Genomic DNA, 14307 nt, shown 5'->3' on the forward strand with positions numbered 1-14307 from the left:
CGAGCCCCGCCGTAGGGCGAGCTCAGCCCCGGGCGCGGCTGGCGACGTCAAGCTCTGCTTCTTCCCCGCTTTGCCCAGGTGTCAATGCCATGCTCAGGAAGGTGGCGGTGGCTGCCGCCTCCAAACCCCACGTGGAGATCCGCCAGGACGGGGACCAGTTCTACATCAAAACTTCCACCACTGTCCGTACCACTGAGATCAACTTCAAAATCGGGGAGAGCTTTGAGGAGGAGACAGTGGATGGACGAAAGTGCAGGGTAGGAGGAGAGCTGGGGGCATGTGTGTGTGTCTGTGTGTGTGTGTTACCCAGTTCTTTTTAGATGGGACAAACACATCTGTTGCTGGTTCCTTAGGCAAAGGAATTGATGCCCCCCACCCTCTTTTTCCCAGAAACACTTATTGGGGGTGCTTGGTGGTTGCCGCTCCTCTTGTCCTTTGCCCAACATTCTCCCTCTTGCAGGGTAAAACTGAAATCTGAAGGCAACAGAGCTTGGCAGGTCTCAAAGGCAGAGTTCGAGTACCTGCTTGCCGACTCTTTGGCTGGCAGGGTTTTGTCCAGCTCTTTTTGCTTCCCTCTCTGCAGTGAAAGCTCTTCCAACCTCTGTCCCTGGCAGGAACATTGGGAATGGTGGAGCGAGAGAGACCTCAAGAGTCAGGAGGTGCACAAACCTAACATAACTTTTGTCCTAAACTGCATCAGCCGAGTTCTCAAGCAGGACTGTAGACTGTTGGTAGTTTGGGGCTGAAATCCTCTTTCATTCCTTTGCAAGTGCATGTCTCCGGTTTGCTGATCAGATAAGTCTTTAACAGTGTAAGACAGACTTTCAGCTAGTGTTATACCAGACATAATTACACCATCTCCTTGTGCAGAAGCACATTAGAGGGCGTTCACTGGAGTGTTTGGGGCTTGATTCTGTGTGTAAGCCCCTGCTCTTCTACCTTTGTAACTGCTTCTGTGGCCATGGAGGGGGCTTTAAGTCGGCAGCATCTGACACCAGCTTCTTGCTGGTGTAAATACCTGGGATCTGGGGTATTGGAGAACTGGGCTGTGATCGTAGCTGTCTTTTGAAAAAAGTTATCAAAGGCATGGGTTAGTTATCCTTTCTTCAGGCACCTTACTCTCACACTTTTGTAAGAGAAGTATATATAAAACACTTACAAAAGAAGTATGAGTAAAGAGTATCAGATTGTAGTCCCAAATAAGAATACAATTTCGAAAGTATCCTATGATGGTGAAATAATCTACTTCCAAAATATGATCTCTGGTAATTCCTGGACCAGCTTCTGAGACCATTTGGACCACTAAAAATTCAGAACTTACTATCTCTGATGCAATTGCTGTGAATTTAAATTTATGAAAAAGGGAAGCAGATTCTGGGAACCAGTGAACATTTAGAACATCCACTTGATCTCTAGGATGAGTTATCGTATATTTAACAGTTTGTTCAGGAAATGTTGCTGGCTTTGTTAATTTATCTTGTTCGGCAAAAGTAGTATTTTAGTGTGTTCATGCATAATGCATATACAATAAATGTGACCCGCTTTCTAGAGAAAGATTTATTGCTGCACATGGAAAAACAATAATTATGGCTGTAAGCTATGAAAGTTGGAAAAATCTGAAAGAAATGTGTTTTGTGAAGTAGTAAATTCTTTCCATGTGTTGTGAAATTATTTATAGCCCACTCTCAGGAATAAGTTGTACTGCTGTGTGTATATAACCAAGATGTGGCCACAGAGCAGAAACTGACAGATAATAAAATAATACTTCAGAATGTAATTTGCAATATCTGGCAAAATTGCTGACTGGTGATGGGTTTTGATACACTTTATGGGGTGGAGTGTTTGCCAACTAACTTGATCCATTGTTCATACAGACAAAGAGCAAGTCATATGTAGTTGTACCGCAAGGCATAGCTTCTATAACTGCCATTTGAGATGGTTGGATGGCTTAAAAAAACTATTGTTTTGAAAAAATATTTGTACAGTAAACAGCTAATTTTAAATCAGAGTAAAGTTTTTTTCTTAACTCGAATTTATGCATACATATGCACACACATATATGTATATAATCACAGACTAATGAATGTCTCCCATGTGCTAGTTATAAAGCGATTACTTGCACATTCATTACAGGGCATCCTTCTGCACAGCTGTTCCATTGCACTGCAGAAGAGTAGTTCAGTGCTAGAATGAAAAGCAAGAAAGTCAGGGCTTGCCTGTTTGTGAAAGCTAAACAAATCCTATGGCGGTGTTTTTTTTATTTTTCAGTGGTTTCATAGTCATCACTGAAATGCTTTGAAAAATGCTCAAGGGTATTTTAATCTCCAGACCCACAACCTTAAAAAAGTAATATCGCAAACACCAGAATTGTGACAAAGTTTCTTTAATTTACTTGTGATTTATTCTAGTTTGTTAGCACAAGAAGTATTTAATATGCAGTTAACTGGGCACAGTGCCATATAGCATGAAAGGTTGTAAGTGACAAATACTGCATTATTTATGACCACAACATGATACATACAATTCTTTATGCTTTTTTTACACTAAGGGGACTCTCTAGTGATAAATAACATGTCAGATCAAAACACATGTGTACAAAGATGCTTGGGAATGTAGAAACTACATTATCACATGTTTCTAAATTAAACTTTTCAACATCAAGCATTTTATGAAAACTGAGTGGCTTTTTAATTTGGAAACAAATGTGGATTTACACTGAAAAGACACATTTACAATTTTTTTGTTATTACTATATACCTTACCTATATATAGTATATACTATAATATATATCCAAAGTGCCCCCTTACACCTTAATTTTGATTTCACCACTTTCCACTGATGTCTTTTTCCCTTTGCCTTTATCTGTCTAAGTGTTGCTCTTCTACTGCAGCAATTATTCTCACTACTGTTCATTGTTGTCTCTGCTTCATGCTGCTGGGGAATATAATTAATGTTATTCTTAATGGTTTTCTTGCCCACAGAGTTTGGCTACTTGGGAGAATGAAAACAAGATCTATTGCAAACAAACTCTTATTGAGGGAGATGGACCCAAAACATACTGGACTCGAGAATTAGCTAATGATGAGCTGATTTTGGTAAGAACCTTGAACCCACCCAATACATGCACCATATTAACAGTTTTTTGTTACCATATAGTATGACTTCCTATTTTTCCTTACTTAAATCCATCTGTAAAACTACCATTTTCAAAATCTGTACAGCACAACTCATACATCACTTTTTTTTTTTCCTTTCTTTTTACATTTTTTTTTAAGAACAAATGAAGATACATGCAGGTTCTCACTTGCATTTTATTGCTATAACTTTTGCCATACTTTTACTGGTAGAATAATCACAAGTGGGCCACTTCTGCTCTGTAAATTCACACCACCACCAAAGAATTTGCTTGATTTATTGCAGATTTTCTCTGGTGAAAGTGAGATCAAGGCATTTCACCTAATTTCTGGAGAACCTTCTCTTTTAGGCATGTGCATCATATGTTGCTTCTTATGCACAATCACATGGTGTATAGCACGAATGATGTGGCACATTGTTAGCATGCTCTAATCTCATTCTGTTTATGAAGAACATATAATTCCTCCCCCATCTCTGCCACCTTCTGCAATTCCTGATTGTAAAATCTCTGAATGCAGTTCAGAATTGCCTTCATGAGTTTCTCAGAAATACACCAATTTGCACATTTGCTGTCAGCCAACATCCCCCCACTCCTGTGTGACCTTCCATATGGCGGCAGGGTTACTGTAGGCATTCTGAGCAGCACCTCTGCAACTGCCTCGCTGTTTATGCCATGAATCGTGTGCAGTTTATTTATATTGTACTTATTTCTGTTAGAGTTGAGTTCTCTTCACTGAATCTTTCCTCCATTGTCCCTCTACGTTAATGAAACAATATCCTGAATGGGACAAAGACATAGTTTCTCTGAGTTTCAAGTAGCACAGTTCAGCTTGACTTCAGAATCATTTTGTTGCACATGTTCCTACTAGTGAATTCCGGGTAAATAGTTGATTAGACTGTTACGCCTCATCAGTTTGTGCATGGAAGACAGGCTGCTGGAGTGACGGGTAAGAAAACATCAAAGCAGGGAGGTTTTATTTCAAACTATCACACTAACGAAGCCTCTGCACTTTAAAAAGCAAACAGCCTCCCTACTATTTCTTTAAAGCAGTTGGAGCTCTGTTTTTAAGATTGCACCTGAAACAAAACCAGGAGCCAAATGTAACCAAGTACAAACAAAAGGCTTTTAAGGTGTTAATATTATTCCAGACACCCTGGAACTGTTCACCCACCCCTTAGGAGGAGGTGTATGCTGTTAGTGAAATCACGCTGGTTTCTATTGAATGAATACTCCAATTCTGGATAATTTCTTTTGACTCAAGCATTGGAATTCTTTATATTATCAGAAACTTTTAGGAGGCAAAGTACTTTGATCACTGCTTCACATCTTTATATATAATGCAGTGGACAAAATATATTCTCAACTGTAATTTTTCCAGCTTTCTAACAATATATTTCTATAGTTTATTATTTAAGCAACAAACTAGTGAGGCAGCTGTTAAACAAAGTGAACTGCTCCAAGCAAATCAAGAAAGCCAGTCATAATACAATTGCCTCCTGCAGTCAGCAATGGGAACTTGCTCTGCTGGGGAAGAATGAGGTTGGTTAAGAAACCAGAGCGACTCAAAGATTATAAAGGCATCTAACCTTTTTTCTTGTATAATACAGTTAAGCTTTTCTGAATTAACTATTTTTCAAATTAGGATATAAATTAGAAAAACTTCCTTCTTATTAAAATATTTCCATTTAAGGGAACTCAATCACAACTTTTGCTAAGTTGTTTTACTGGTTTATTTCCTTGCCATTAAAATATACACATTATTTCTAATCTGTCTATGTCTAGATTCAACATCCAGTCATTACACATTGTGTATAAAAGAACCTAAATAATACACCTAAAGTTTGTTATTGCAAATACTTCTCTCAACAACACTGATCAAGCCACCTCTTGGAAGCACCTTCCTGATGTTAAGCTAAACCACTGGAAGACTTTGAGCCCTTCAACATAGAGCAAGCTTTCCTTGAATCGTTCTTTCAGTGCTTCTATATCCCCCTCCAATTTATCAGTTTCCTTTCTAAACTGTGAACACCAGAACTGCACATACTGTTTTGCTAGCAATCACACTAGCACCTGATGTAGCGGTGACTTCATCTCCCTGCCCTGAAATTATTCTCACCCATTTATATGCGAGGACTTTGTTAACTCTTCTTTGGCAACTCATGCTCAGCTGATCATGATCCCAAGTAATTTTCCTGCTTTCTGATTGCACAGACTGATCCCCATCCCCTCTCCTGCAAGTTGGGACTATGTTCATTGGTTGCTATGTACAATTTTACCGTGGCCATTATGAAAACATAGTGGTTGCTTCCAAGTGATACAGATCATTCTCTCTGTCTTTTACCATTTAATATGATATGCAGTGCCATTCTCCTACCTCTTTTCTGGAGAGTAATGGCCTCTTTTGCTTTATTAATTATTACTTGGTTAGGACAAAGATTTTCAAGCCTGTCACGACATTTGATGGCACTGAATGTACAAATCTTTTAAATATATGGGTCAACATGTTCAAAATCTTCTGACACCCTAAAGCTCAGCAACAGTATGTTTCTAGGAGTAATGGTGGTGAGTGTGAGGTCTCTGGTCCTTTGGAGAAATTAAGATGGCCAAAATGAACCCTTCTGGGAGGCAACAAAGGGTTCTACTGTTTGGAGGAAGACAGAAGAGGGAAAGGGAAGCTACATTTTCTTGTCTGTGGCTCCTAATTTTAGAACCCCAGAATATTCCCGCCAGACCATTGTTTGGCCTTTAAAAGCTAAACTACCTGAAGGGATTGGCTGAGATGTGTTCCTCTATAACAGGGAACAAAGTAGGAATAGAAGCTCTTAGTAAAAAGTCCCCATGATCCCTTTTGATCTCTTGCCTCTCAGCTGTGTTTGGGTTTTTCATCACTCCAGTGAAGAAAGATTCAAGTCAAATTTTTTTATCTTAGGCTCGGAAATTTTCCTTGTATCTGAGTCTGCAAACCCCTACTTAGATCATACTTCCTCAAAACTAAGACCACAGTGAGAATAAGAGATCTTTCTTTGTCTTCTCCTCTCTTTCTTCTTCCATCCTCCTAGCTTTGTTAGGGTTCTTTAGGACCTGACATTCATTGTCATTCAGTTTTGCTACCCATATCACTTCAAACATTTAATAATTCCCATCATCACACTTCTCAAACCTCCCTACTTAGGTAAGAAATATTTTCTGTTCCTTTACTCTTTCTGATGTGCTTTGGTAAGCTTTCCCTATTTCCATTCTAGCAGAAGGAAACCACATTCTTGTCTGCAGCTGGGAAGCTGTCTTTATGGGGCAGAGCCTGTGATGTAGCAGTTTGTGAACTCTATAAGGCCGATACTTCTCACACTCTCCGCTCCTGTTTCTCTATCTAAAGAAATCTTTCAAGAAGTCTTGAATGTCTTTAGCTATTACGTATGTTTGCAGAAGAAATAAAAAAAATTCATATCCTATTTGGAAAAAGTTGCAAGGCGGCATCTAAACTGTGTTAGACAGAGGCATGAATGGAAAAAAGGCTTGGGGCAACAGGCAGGGGGTAAGGAATGAGTTTTACTCCGCTAATACTGGCTGCATAAATGTTGAAGCTTTGCCACATAATTTTGATCTAATATGTTGCATTGCTTAGGGGGTCTATTTGGCTATGACATTTTCCTAGTGGAAGGATATATTTTTCTCCCCAACACAGCATGTTAAATAAAATGCATTTATTATCACATGTAATGAAAAAAAAAATCAGTGTTGAATTGTCATGACCATCATAGAGCTAAAATAGAAACCATATTACTGTATAATTATCAATCTTTCTTGCATCCTGGCAGAAGAATTCCTTATGTTCTTCAAAGATATTCCCTTGGAGCAATATGATGGTCTTCCATGTCACATCATGGCCTCTGGTACACAGATGCTGGGAACAAACCATTTAGTTAGCAAAGGTTTTCTTTGCCTTCCAGGTACCAGTTAAGTTTGCCTTTAATTCTTCTTAGCAACTTGCAGCATGGAGAATGAGATTACTGTTATTAGCAGCATAAATAATATTTGGCTCATATAATGGCAGATGTAGGTCTAAAGTCCTGTTAGAAAAAGAGTCCTTTCAGCTGAGTAAGGGAAGAAAGATCAAGCTCTGCTTTATAAAAAAGGTGCTGTGAATGTGTTAGAACATTGCAACTACCTTCATCAGTGTTGTTTATTCTAATCTCATCTGATGCACTTCCTGGCATTTCAGTGCTGCATTTTTAGAAGTACCGAACAATGTAGATTAAAAAATTACATGGAGTATGCAAGAAAGGGAGGGTGAAAGGGATAGATCCCCATCAGAGTCCACATTTGTCTTGACTGTTTCTTTAGATTATATTGTATTGTACTTTAAGACTGTAATGCATACAGAGAGTCAGAATATCTGTATTTACAAGTCCACGTTCATAAACTATACTTGGATTAGCACTTGAGCAATCAAGATCAGAATATAATACAATTATATAGATTTCCTTGTAGAAAATTAAGATCTGGGATTAAATCTATTCTAATACGCTTTTTCTTCCCTTTTCTTTTATACTCTGTAATGTTTTTGCTGTTGCTGGGTGTTTTTGTCAGGGACATTAATGAACTATCAATCACTCGTGTAAGTCAGAAGAACAAAAGGTCTGCTCTTTACCAAGTTAAAGGATGCTGCTGCCAAATGTTAGCTATTCAAATGAGAAACATTTATATTCAAACTTTATCTGCATTGCTGCTTTCATGGCTGCTCATGCCTCTATAGATTTTAGTTTAATCTGTAACACACGAATGTTTTAAAGTGGATGATTACTGAAGAGGGGCTTTAAAAACAGCCTCAGACCACATTTTACACAGTTCACGTATCACACAGGGGTTCTCTGAATCAATTATAGCAAGGGTCAAAGATCAAAACATTAGGGGGGTTGCAAGCATGGTTTCTATTCTACATTCCCTCCCCAGAAAAATAATGCTGTAGTTGATTAAAACTGGTGAACTGTGGAGCCTAGACCTAGATGAGTGAGTGAACATTTTATAAATGATATTGCTGGCTTCTAAAATCAAACACAGTAGGTGAGAAGGGTCAGTGCAGATTTGGAAAGATACTTTGCAGCCGAATGCTGAGATTTGTGATGTGCCTAAGCCCCGTATTGAACAATGTTAAAGCTACCTAAGTGTTTAACTTTTCTATGTTTTTTGATGAGTGTTCTTAAATAAATTTAGTTAGCAAAAGGAGGGTCTACTCAGACCGAAGTCAGTGGTGGGGTTTGCTGCTGACCGCGTTAAAGCAGCCTTGATAAAAGTTCAAAAGCCTGTAATAATGCATATGTATGTGTTGCATGGACCTAATGCTTTAATTTACTATTTGCCAGGAGCAGATTTAGAAGGGGGCTTAGGGATCTGTAGCCCCTGCTCACTAGTACAGCCTTGTCTGGGTTACATCCCAAACACACAAGCAGAGAAAGGAGCCAAAGCCATTTGCATCCTGGATGCATCTGATCCTGTATACAGCCTCTTATAATACCAGCTGTAGCTTAGACGTTTGCTGGGTATTGGCTTTGAAGACTACTACTGGGAGATATAATTTTCTCATGTTCTTACCTCTGTCATTCATTTGTTGCATGACTCTGAGGAAACTGTATTAATATAGCAGTTCTCAAACACAAATATCAACATTTATGTACCTTGATAAATGGCCTTATTTTGCATGGTCCTGTCAACTGATATCCTCCAGAAAGTGAGGTTGTCTAATGGATAATTTGCCATTAATATCCAAGTTTGAAAGTGCGGGCTGCACCTTCTATGACTACGGCCCCATAATGATTAACCTCTTTCATAAAACATTATGGGAGTCAGGTGGAGAAAGGAAATATGCAATCTGCCTTTATTGTGAAGATTTATATCTTTATTCTGGATAACATGGAACTTTGCCTGTGGACAAAGCCTTTTTCTGAGGATTCATTTAAGCAATATCTTCATTTGTTTGCTGATATATTCTGTCTTCCTTTTGCAAGTTGCCTGTGCAGGTTGGTCAGTCATGAGCAGATAACGGAATTTTTGCGTACACTGGCAGAAGTGATCCTTCCCAGGTGATGGTTTCAATGACCGTCTTCCTAATTAGACTGTGCATTCCACTTATCACCTAAGGCTCCTCAGCAAATGCTTGTAAAGAAGGCCTTCAAAAAGCAGGTTTACTCATACAGTAATATATTACTGCCCTGTAATTCTCTTTTAATCTCTAATGATGTCAGTGGTCATCAGATTTTGAGTGAACTGAGAGAGGTCAATTTATTGGATTATCCCCCTGTGCAGGGCTTTGTTTGCAGTGCGCTTTTGGACTCTTAGCTACAGATTATGATAAGCTAAGTGAAGAAAACAAATCTGTAATTTGCAGTCATTGCACATTTAAAATCCTATTTTAGATTTAGATAGAAGCCTTGCCTTGTAGCATTTTGTAATATTAATGGGACCTTTGCAAGACGATGAGAAGGTGGTGTTTGAAAATCCCTCATCTTCTCATTAGATTTGAATTGCAGTTTGGTAGTGTTGTACTTTTTTTCGGTTGCTCTGGTGAAACTTCACTGCCACATAGCCAGGATTGCTCATTCTCTTTCTTTTTATTAGGAAGTTCTACTCCTTTGGGTCATGGAAATCTTTAAAGTCGGCTTGTTCTGACAGGAACTATCACTCCTTTCCAACCTAGAATTAGAACCATAGACACTCAACTGCTTCATCCTACCCCCGGATTTAAGTGTGAAAGATGGGGGAGTAACAGTCTTTTGATTTGGATCTTCCCCTGAGGTTGGGCCCAGCTGTACATTAGAGATTTCTGTGAGTAACCAGAAGAAAAGGAATGCAGCAAGTTTGAACATGTTCCTCTTTGCTTTGTTTAGCAACATTTAGTGGAGTTTTATCAACAATGCTAGTAAGTTACAATAAGATAGGGAAATGCCTTGTACATAAGTCCACATTTAAACCATATACATAACCATGACAATCAAAGCCATTTATTTTTGTGGAATTAGGTCACTAATCATCTGAATGGGTATAAGGTATAAAATCTAAGTGCTAAAAAATGCAGCTTATTCATGGAACAGGTCAGAGGCCACGTAACCTGAGCTGGGCCTTCACGGAAAGGATGCCTGGCTGTTCTGAGAAGTGCCCAGTGGCTACATGGTACTCCAAAGTAAATGTAATTGGGCTTTTTATGAATTTTATCTCTTTACGATCTAGATTTAAAGATATGATTGTGTTAAATTATAGTGGTTTTCCAGACTGTGAGACTGGTGTGTTGAAGATAATGACAATCCTTGTGTATAGCAACTGCGTAAGACTACTATGTATTTGGGTTCTCCAGGTATGTCCACGTTTTCTGCACTTAATTTTTATCCTGACAGAGCAATCTGAATACAGTCCTTTGCCTGAGATTTTCAAGAGTCCAGAAGTCCAGCTGGAGCTGGATGTTGGAAGTACAAAGCAAACAGCCATTGCACTTTATCACAAGCGTGTCAAGTTGTGACTTTGTGAGTGCACAACAGTCAGTGTGTACATACAGTAGACTTGCTGCTTCTGCAATGCATTCTGGATGCACCCATACTACTGAGCTTTCCCAGAAAGTTACTATTTCTTTTTTTTTTCCTCCACAAATTTTTATCTTTATTTTCACACTTCCTCCTTGTGGGTCTTGCAAAGAAGCTGCCAACCAGACTACACTGATGTCTTAGGAGCAAGCTCTGCCCAGGACTGCAGTCTCAGAACTGGACACTAGAATTTCAGACACTCAGACCTATAGTGGCACCCTAGGACAGACTTGCAGCGTGGATCACATCTGTTTCAATCTAGTCTTCCCTGCAGTGTTCCCTCTCAATACAGCTGTGTTGTGACAATAACTGCTGTTGCACACGTTTAGGGGAAGGAATTTGTCTCTTAATTTCCCTGAAAGAATAGACATAAATTTACTAGGGAGGTTACAAGAGTTTTGGCAAACTGCTGCTGCAGCCATTCTCATTAGAACTGGCTGATGTGGCACCCGCTCACATCACAAGCTGTGGCTGCATAGCTGTACAGCTCCAACTGTCAGACTGGGGCCGTGCCAGCTCTTGGAGAACACTACAGAAAGACTGTTTTACTATTATTTATGGTTTGTGTTGAAATAGCAGCGGGGGACCCAAACTTCACTGTGTTTAGCAGTGCCTGGATGTACCATAGAAAGACAGTAACTGTCACAGTGACTTTCCAGTCTCCATAGACAACCTCAAGCCCTGGATGGTCTTGACTCTGACTTGCTTTCTCTGGCAAAGATCCTGACGAAATAATTTTGCCTTTGTGTGTAACTCTGGAAATGTTGAAGGAAGCCATAGTAAGGGTATTTGCAGCTGGTGCTGCAGGCAATAGAGAATTATCTGCATCCTTTAATGTTCATTTTCAGACATTTTCATGTATAAGCTATAAATTTATATAAAGATCGATATGATAAGCTCTTTATATGCATAAAAACAAAGCCTATATCTCCAAAACACTAACAGACTTTTCCCCTCAATAAAGTGAACAAAATATAAGCCAGAGTCTGTTTTAAAGCCAAGTCCTTTCAAAGAAGTGTTGGCCAAAACAGGCGTAGAAAGCATTAAAACAAATAAAGTCCAGCTGAATTTTCATAACACACTGGGGTAGGTCTTAATTATATTTTTCAGTGAGACCTTGGCAGTTATTACAGCCAAACATCCCACCTCACAACTTGTTAGTAGTGAACTCGAAACTGTCTGTCAGTGTAGCTGAACATGAATTTTTTTGCAGTCAGTACTTCCTCACTCTTGCAGCCATTATTTCCTTCATGTTTAATTGCTTGCTTAGATTTTAGCTTGTCAGACCTGAAATGGCATACCGTCGCTTTGGGGTTTAGGTGGCTTTCTCAGGCAGCTGCCACAATCACTGTGCTGCCTAAATGTCCTGATAATCTGTACTGCAATATTGCTGTGGCAGAATTGCCGTTTAAGTGCAGAACGATAGAGCAATTAAAAAACTGCAGGCTTTCAGATGCATATCTGAAACTCTGTTTCGGTCAATGCTATAACATAACACCAGCTCTAAGTACCTGGGAAATCAAGGTACTCTGAGGTACTAACTCTGGTGTAAGAAATGGGACAGTAATGGGACATAGTCTGTAGTAAGTCAGTGACTTTCAGATGTGTAGTGATCAAAGGCTTGTGAGATCTCATAGGTGTTTAGTCATGTGAAATGAGTTTGATATCCACAACATTTTTCTCCATTATGTGCCCTCGTTTCAGACCCTTATCATAGTTAATAAATTCACTGGTTAAGGTCACAGTATCCTGAAAGAAGGTTGTGACCGACACTGCCCATGTTACAGCTTGGGAGAGAGGGTTTTGGTATCCTGGCATGGTGTGTCAACATCTTACAGCAGCATTATGTTTACAGGTTATAGGTATACATTCTCCTGGTCTTCAGCATTGCTCTGCTGACTTCATTTGAACTACTCTGATTTATACCTGCAAATATCAAAGAATACCCTTTGAACATGGCATCTGAATTCCACCCTCAGCATTTCCAGTTCAAAGTGCTGCAACTGTTTCTAAATATAACAACAGTACATTCCAAATTCTCTTTCTTTTCTCATGTTTATTTATAAATGCATGCCAAGAAACTATAGGAAAAGGGAATTTCTGTGTCATTTATCATTCTGACAAAATTCATCGTGCCTTGGAAAAAAGGTCATTTACATTGCATTCCTCTTCCAAAATGACTCCTTTCTTTACTCTCATCTGTCAAAAGACATAGGAAAATGTATTTTTTCTGTAGAACTAGCTACTATAGTAAAAATAACATTAAAAAATGGTGCTAGATGTTTGCTGGTTCCATCTCTTCTGATTGATTTCTATTTCTTTTCCAGACCTTTGGTGCTGATGATGTTGTGTGCACAAGAATTTATGTAAGAGAGTAAAAACATCACTTTACTTGTCATCTGGGATGAAGTGGAGAACTGTGAAAATCCCCAGTATAATGAGTATCTGTGTCTGCTGTTACTAATGCGGTGTTGTATGTGACCGTGTGTGTTATATCTGAATCCATATCCTCTGTTAAGTGTATTTTGCTTTCATTTTTCATCGCAGACACTATTCCTTCCAACTTTATGCCATCATTTTTCGTGTCTGCTTTGTATTTTGTAGTTGTCACTTGCTATGGTTTCATCAATTATTAAACTTATTGGGCATAACTCACAGCCGTTTTGGGGTGTTTTTAATAGAAAACCCAGCAGTGCTTTGGTTAGGACTGAAACACTTTTTACCCGCTGTTGAAGTCAGTGTGGAGTTTCACTGCTGTTGGCTAGCACTATGCTGCCAGGGAACACTTCCCAGGGCAACGCAGAGTGTAGGAGAGCAAGAGAATTGCAAGGCCTTTCACAGAGCTGCAGGCTGCTCTCTCAAACCCAGAGCTCTGCTTCTTTCCTTCTTTCTGTCCTGTCTCCTTGGGAGAGTTGTTGCAGAACAATTCCTGTATCCTCGGATTGCTGGGACTGTGATTCAGCAGAACCAGACCAGACAAGACAAGGAGAGATCTTTACCCTCTTCCCTGCTGCGTCTCTGAAGAATGCCCAGACTTTCCCTGGTGAGACACTCGTTATCCAAGTACAAAACCCAGCTGTATCTACAGGACAAATAACATTGTGATCATGACTAATACTTATTGTCATCACACCCAAGCACCTTGGGCCTGATCAGAGAGCCAGCAGAATCTGACAGACTTTACTTGTTTGGGTCATAAAATGATAAAGCTTAGCAAAGCTGCTTCCTTTCTACCTTCTCGCCTGTGACAGAGAGAACTTCCAATGGCTTTCCTCCCCCTCAATGTTACAGCTCTGACTTTTGGTGAGAGCTGTAACTCTTCATTATCATCTTTCATTCTTTGAACAACTAAGTATTTCACAAACCAGGGCCATAGTTAAAGGAGGAAAGAAACACCAAATTTAATTTATTTATTCTGGTTCAGAATTCTGGTCACAGTACTATCAAGTATTAGATTCAAGCTGGACAGACCTTCCTCTAATGCACCAGAAACTCTTCTGTTCTTCAGCCTTGGAAATACCAGGAGACTAGGACTAGGAGCGCTACTTATTTCAGTGCAATATCCAAGCTTATCTGACCAACTTTCAGCTTTGCACAAATAA

The 14307-nt window shown here is 39.4% G+C and overlaps 1 protein-coding gene across 1 annotated transcript; it reads left to right on the forward strand.

Annotated features, from left to right (window-relative positions):
• Positions 1-83: 83 nt before the first annotated feature.
• CRABP1 (cellular retinoic acid binding protein 1) lies at positions 84-13362 on the forward strand. Its single transcript, XM_010282336.1, has 3 exons — positions 84-257; positions 2983-3096; positions 13033-13362. The coding sequence occupies exons 1-3, from the start codon at positions 90-92 to the stop codon at positions 13081-13083; spliced, it is 333 nt and encodes a 110-aa protein (XP_010280638.1). The 5' UTR covers positions 84-89; the 3' UTR covers positions 13084-13362.
• Positions 13363-14307: the final 945 nt, after the last annotated feature.

Source organism: Phaethon lepturus, unplaced genomic scaffold, assembly GCF_000687285.1.
Source record: "Phaethon lepturus isolate BGI_N335 unplaced genomic scaffold, ASM68728v1 Scaffold12662, whole genome shotgun sequence".
NCBI classification, from domain to species: domain Eukaryota; kingdom Metazoa; phylum Chordata; class Aves; order Phaethontiformes; family Phaethontidae; genus Phaethon; species Phaethon lepturus.

Excerpts from the sequence above, each read along its gene's own strand:
- CRABP1 (XM_010282336.1), top strand. The coding sequence starts at position 90 with ATGCTCAGGAAGGTGGCGGTGGCTGCCGCCTCCAAACCCCACGTGGAG. Across the intron at positions 258-2,982 it reads TGGATGGACGAAAGTGCAGG|AGTTTGGCTACTTGGGAGAA; the intron begins GTAGGAGGAGAG and ends TCTTGCCCACAG. Across the intron at positions 3,097-13,032 it reads CTAATGATGAGCTGATTTTG|ACCTTTGGTGCTGATGATGT; the intron begins GTAAGAACCTTG and ends TTTCTTTTCCAG.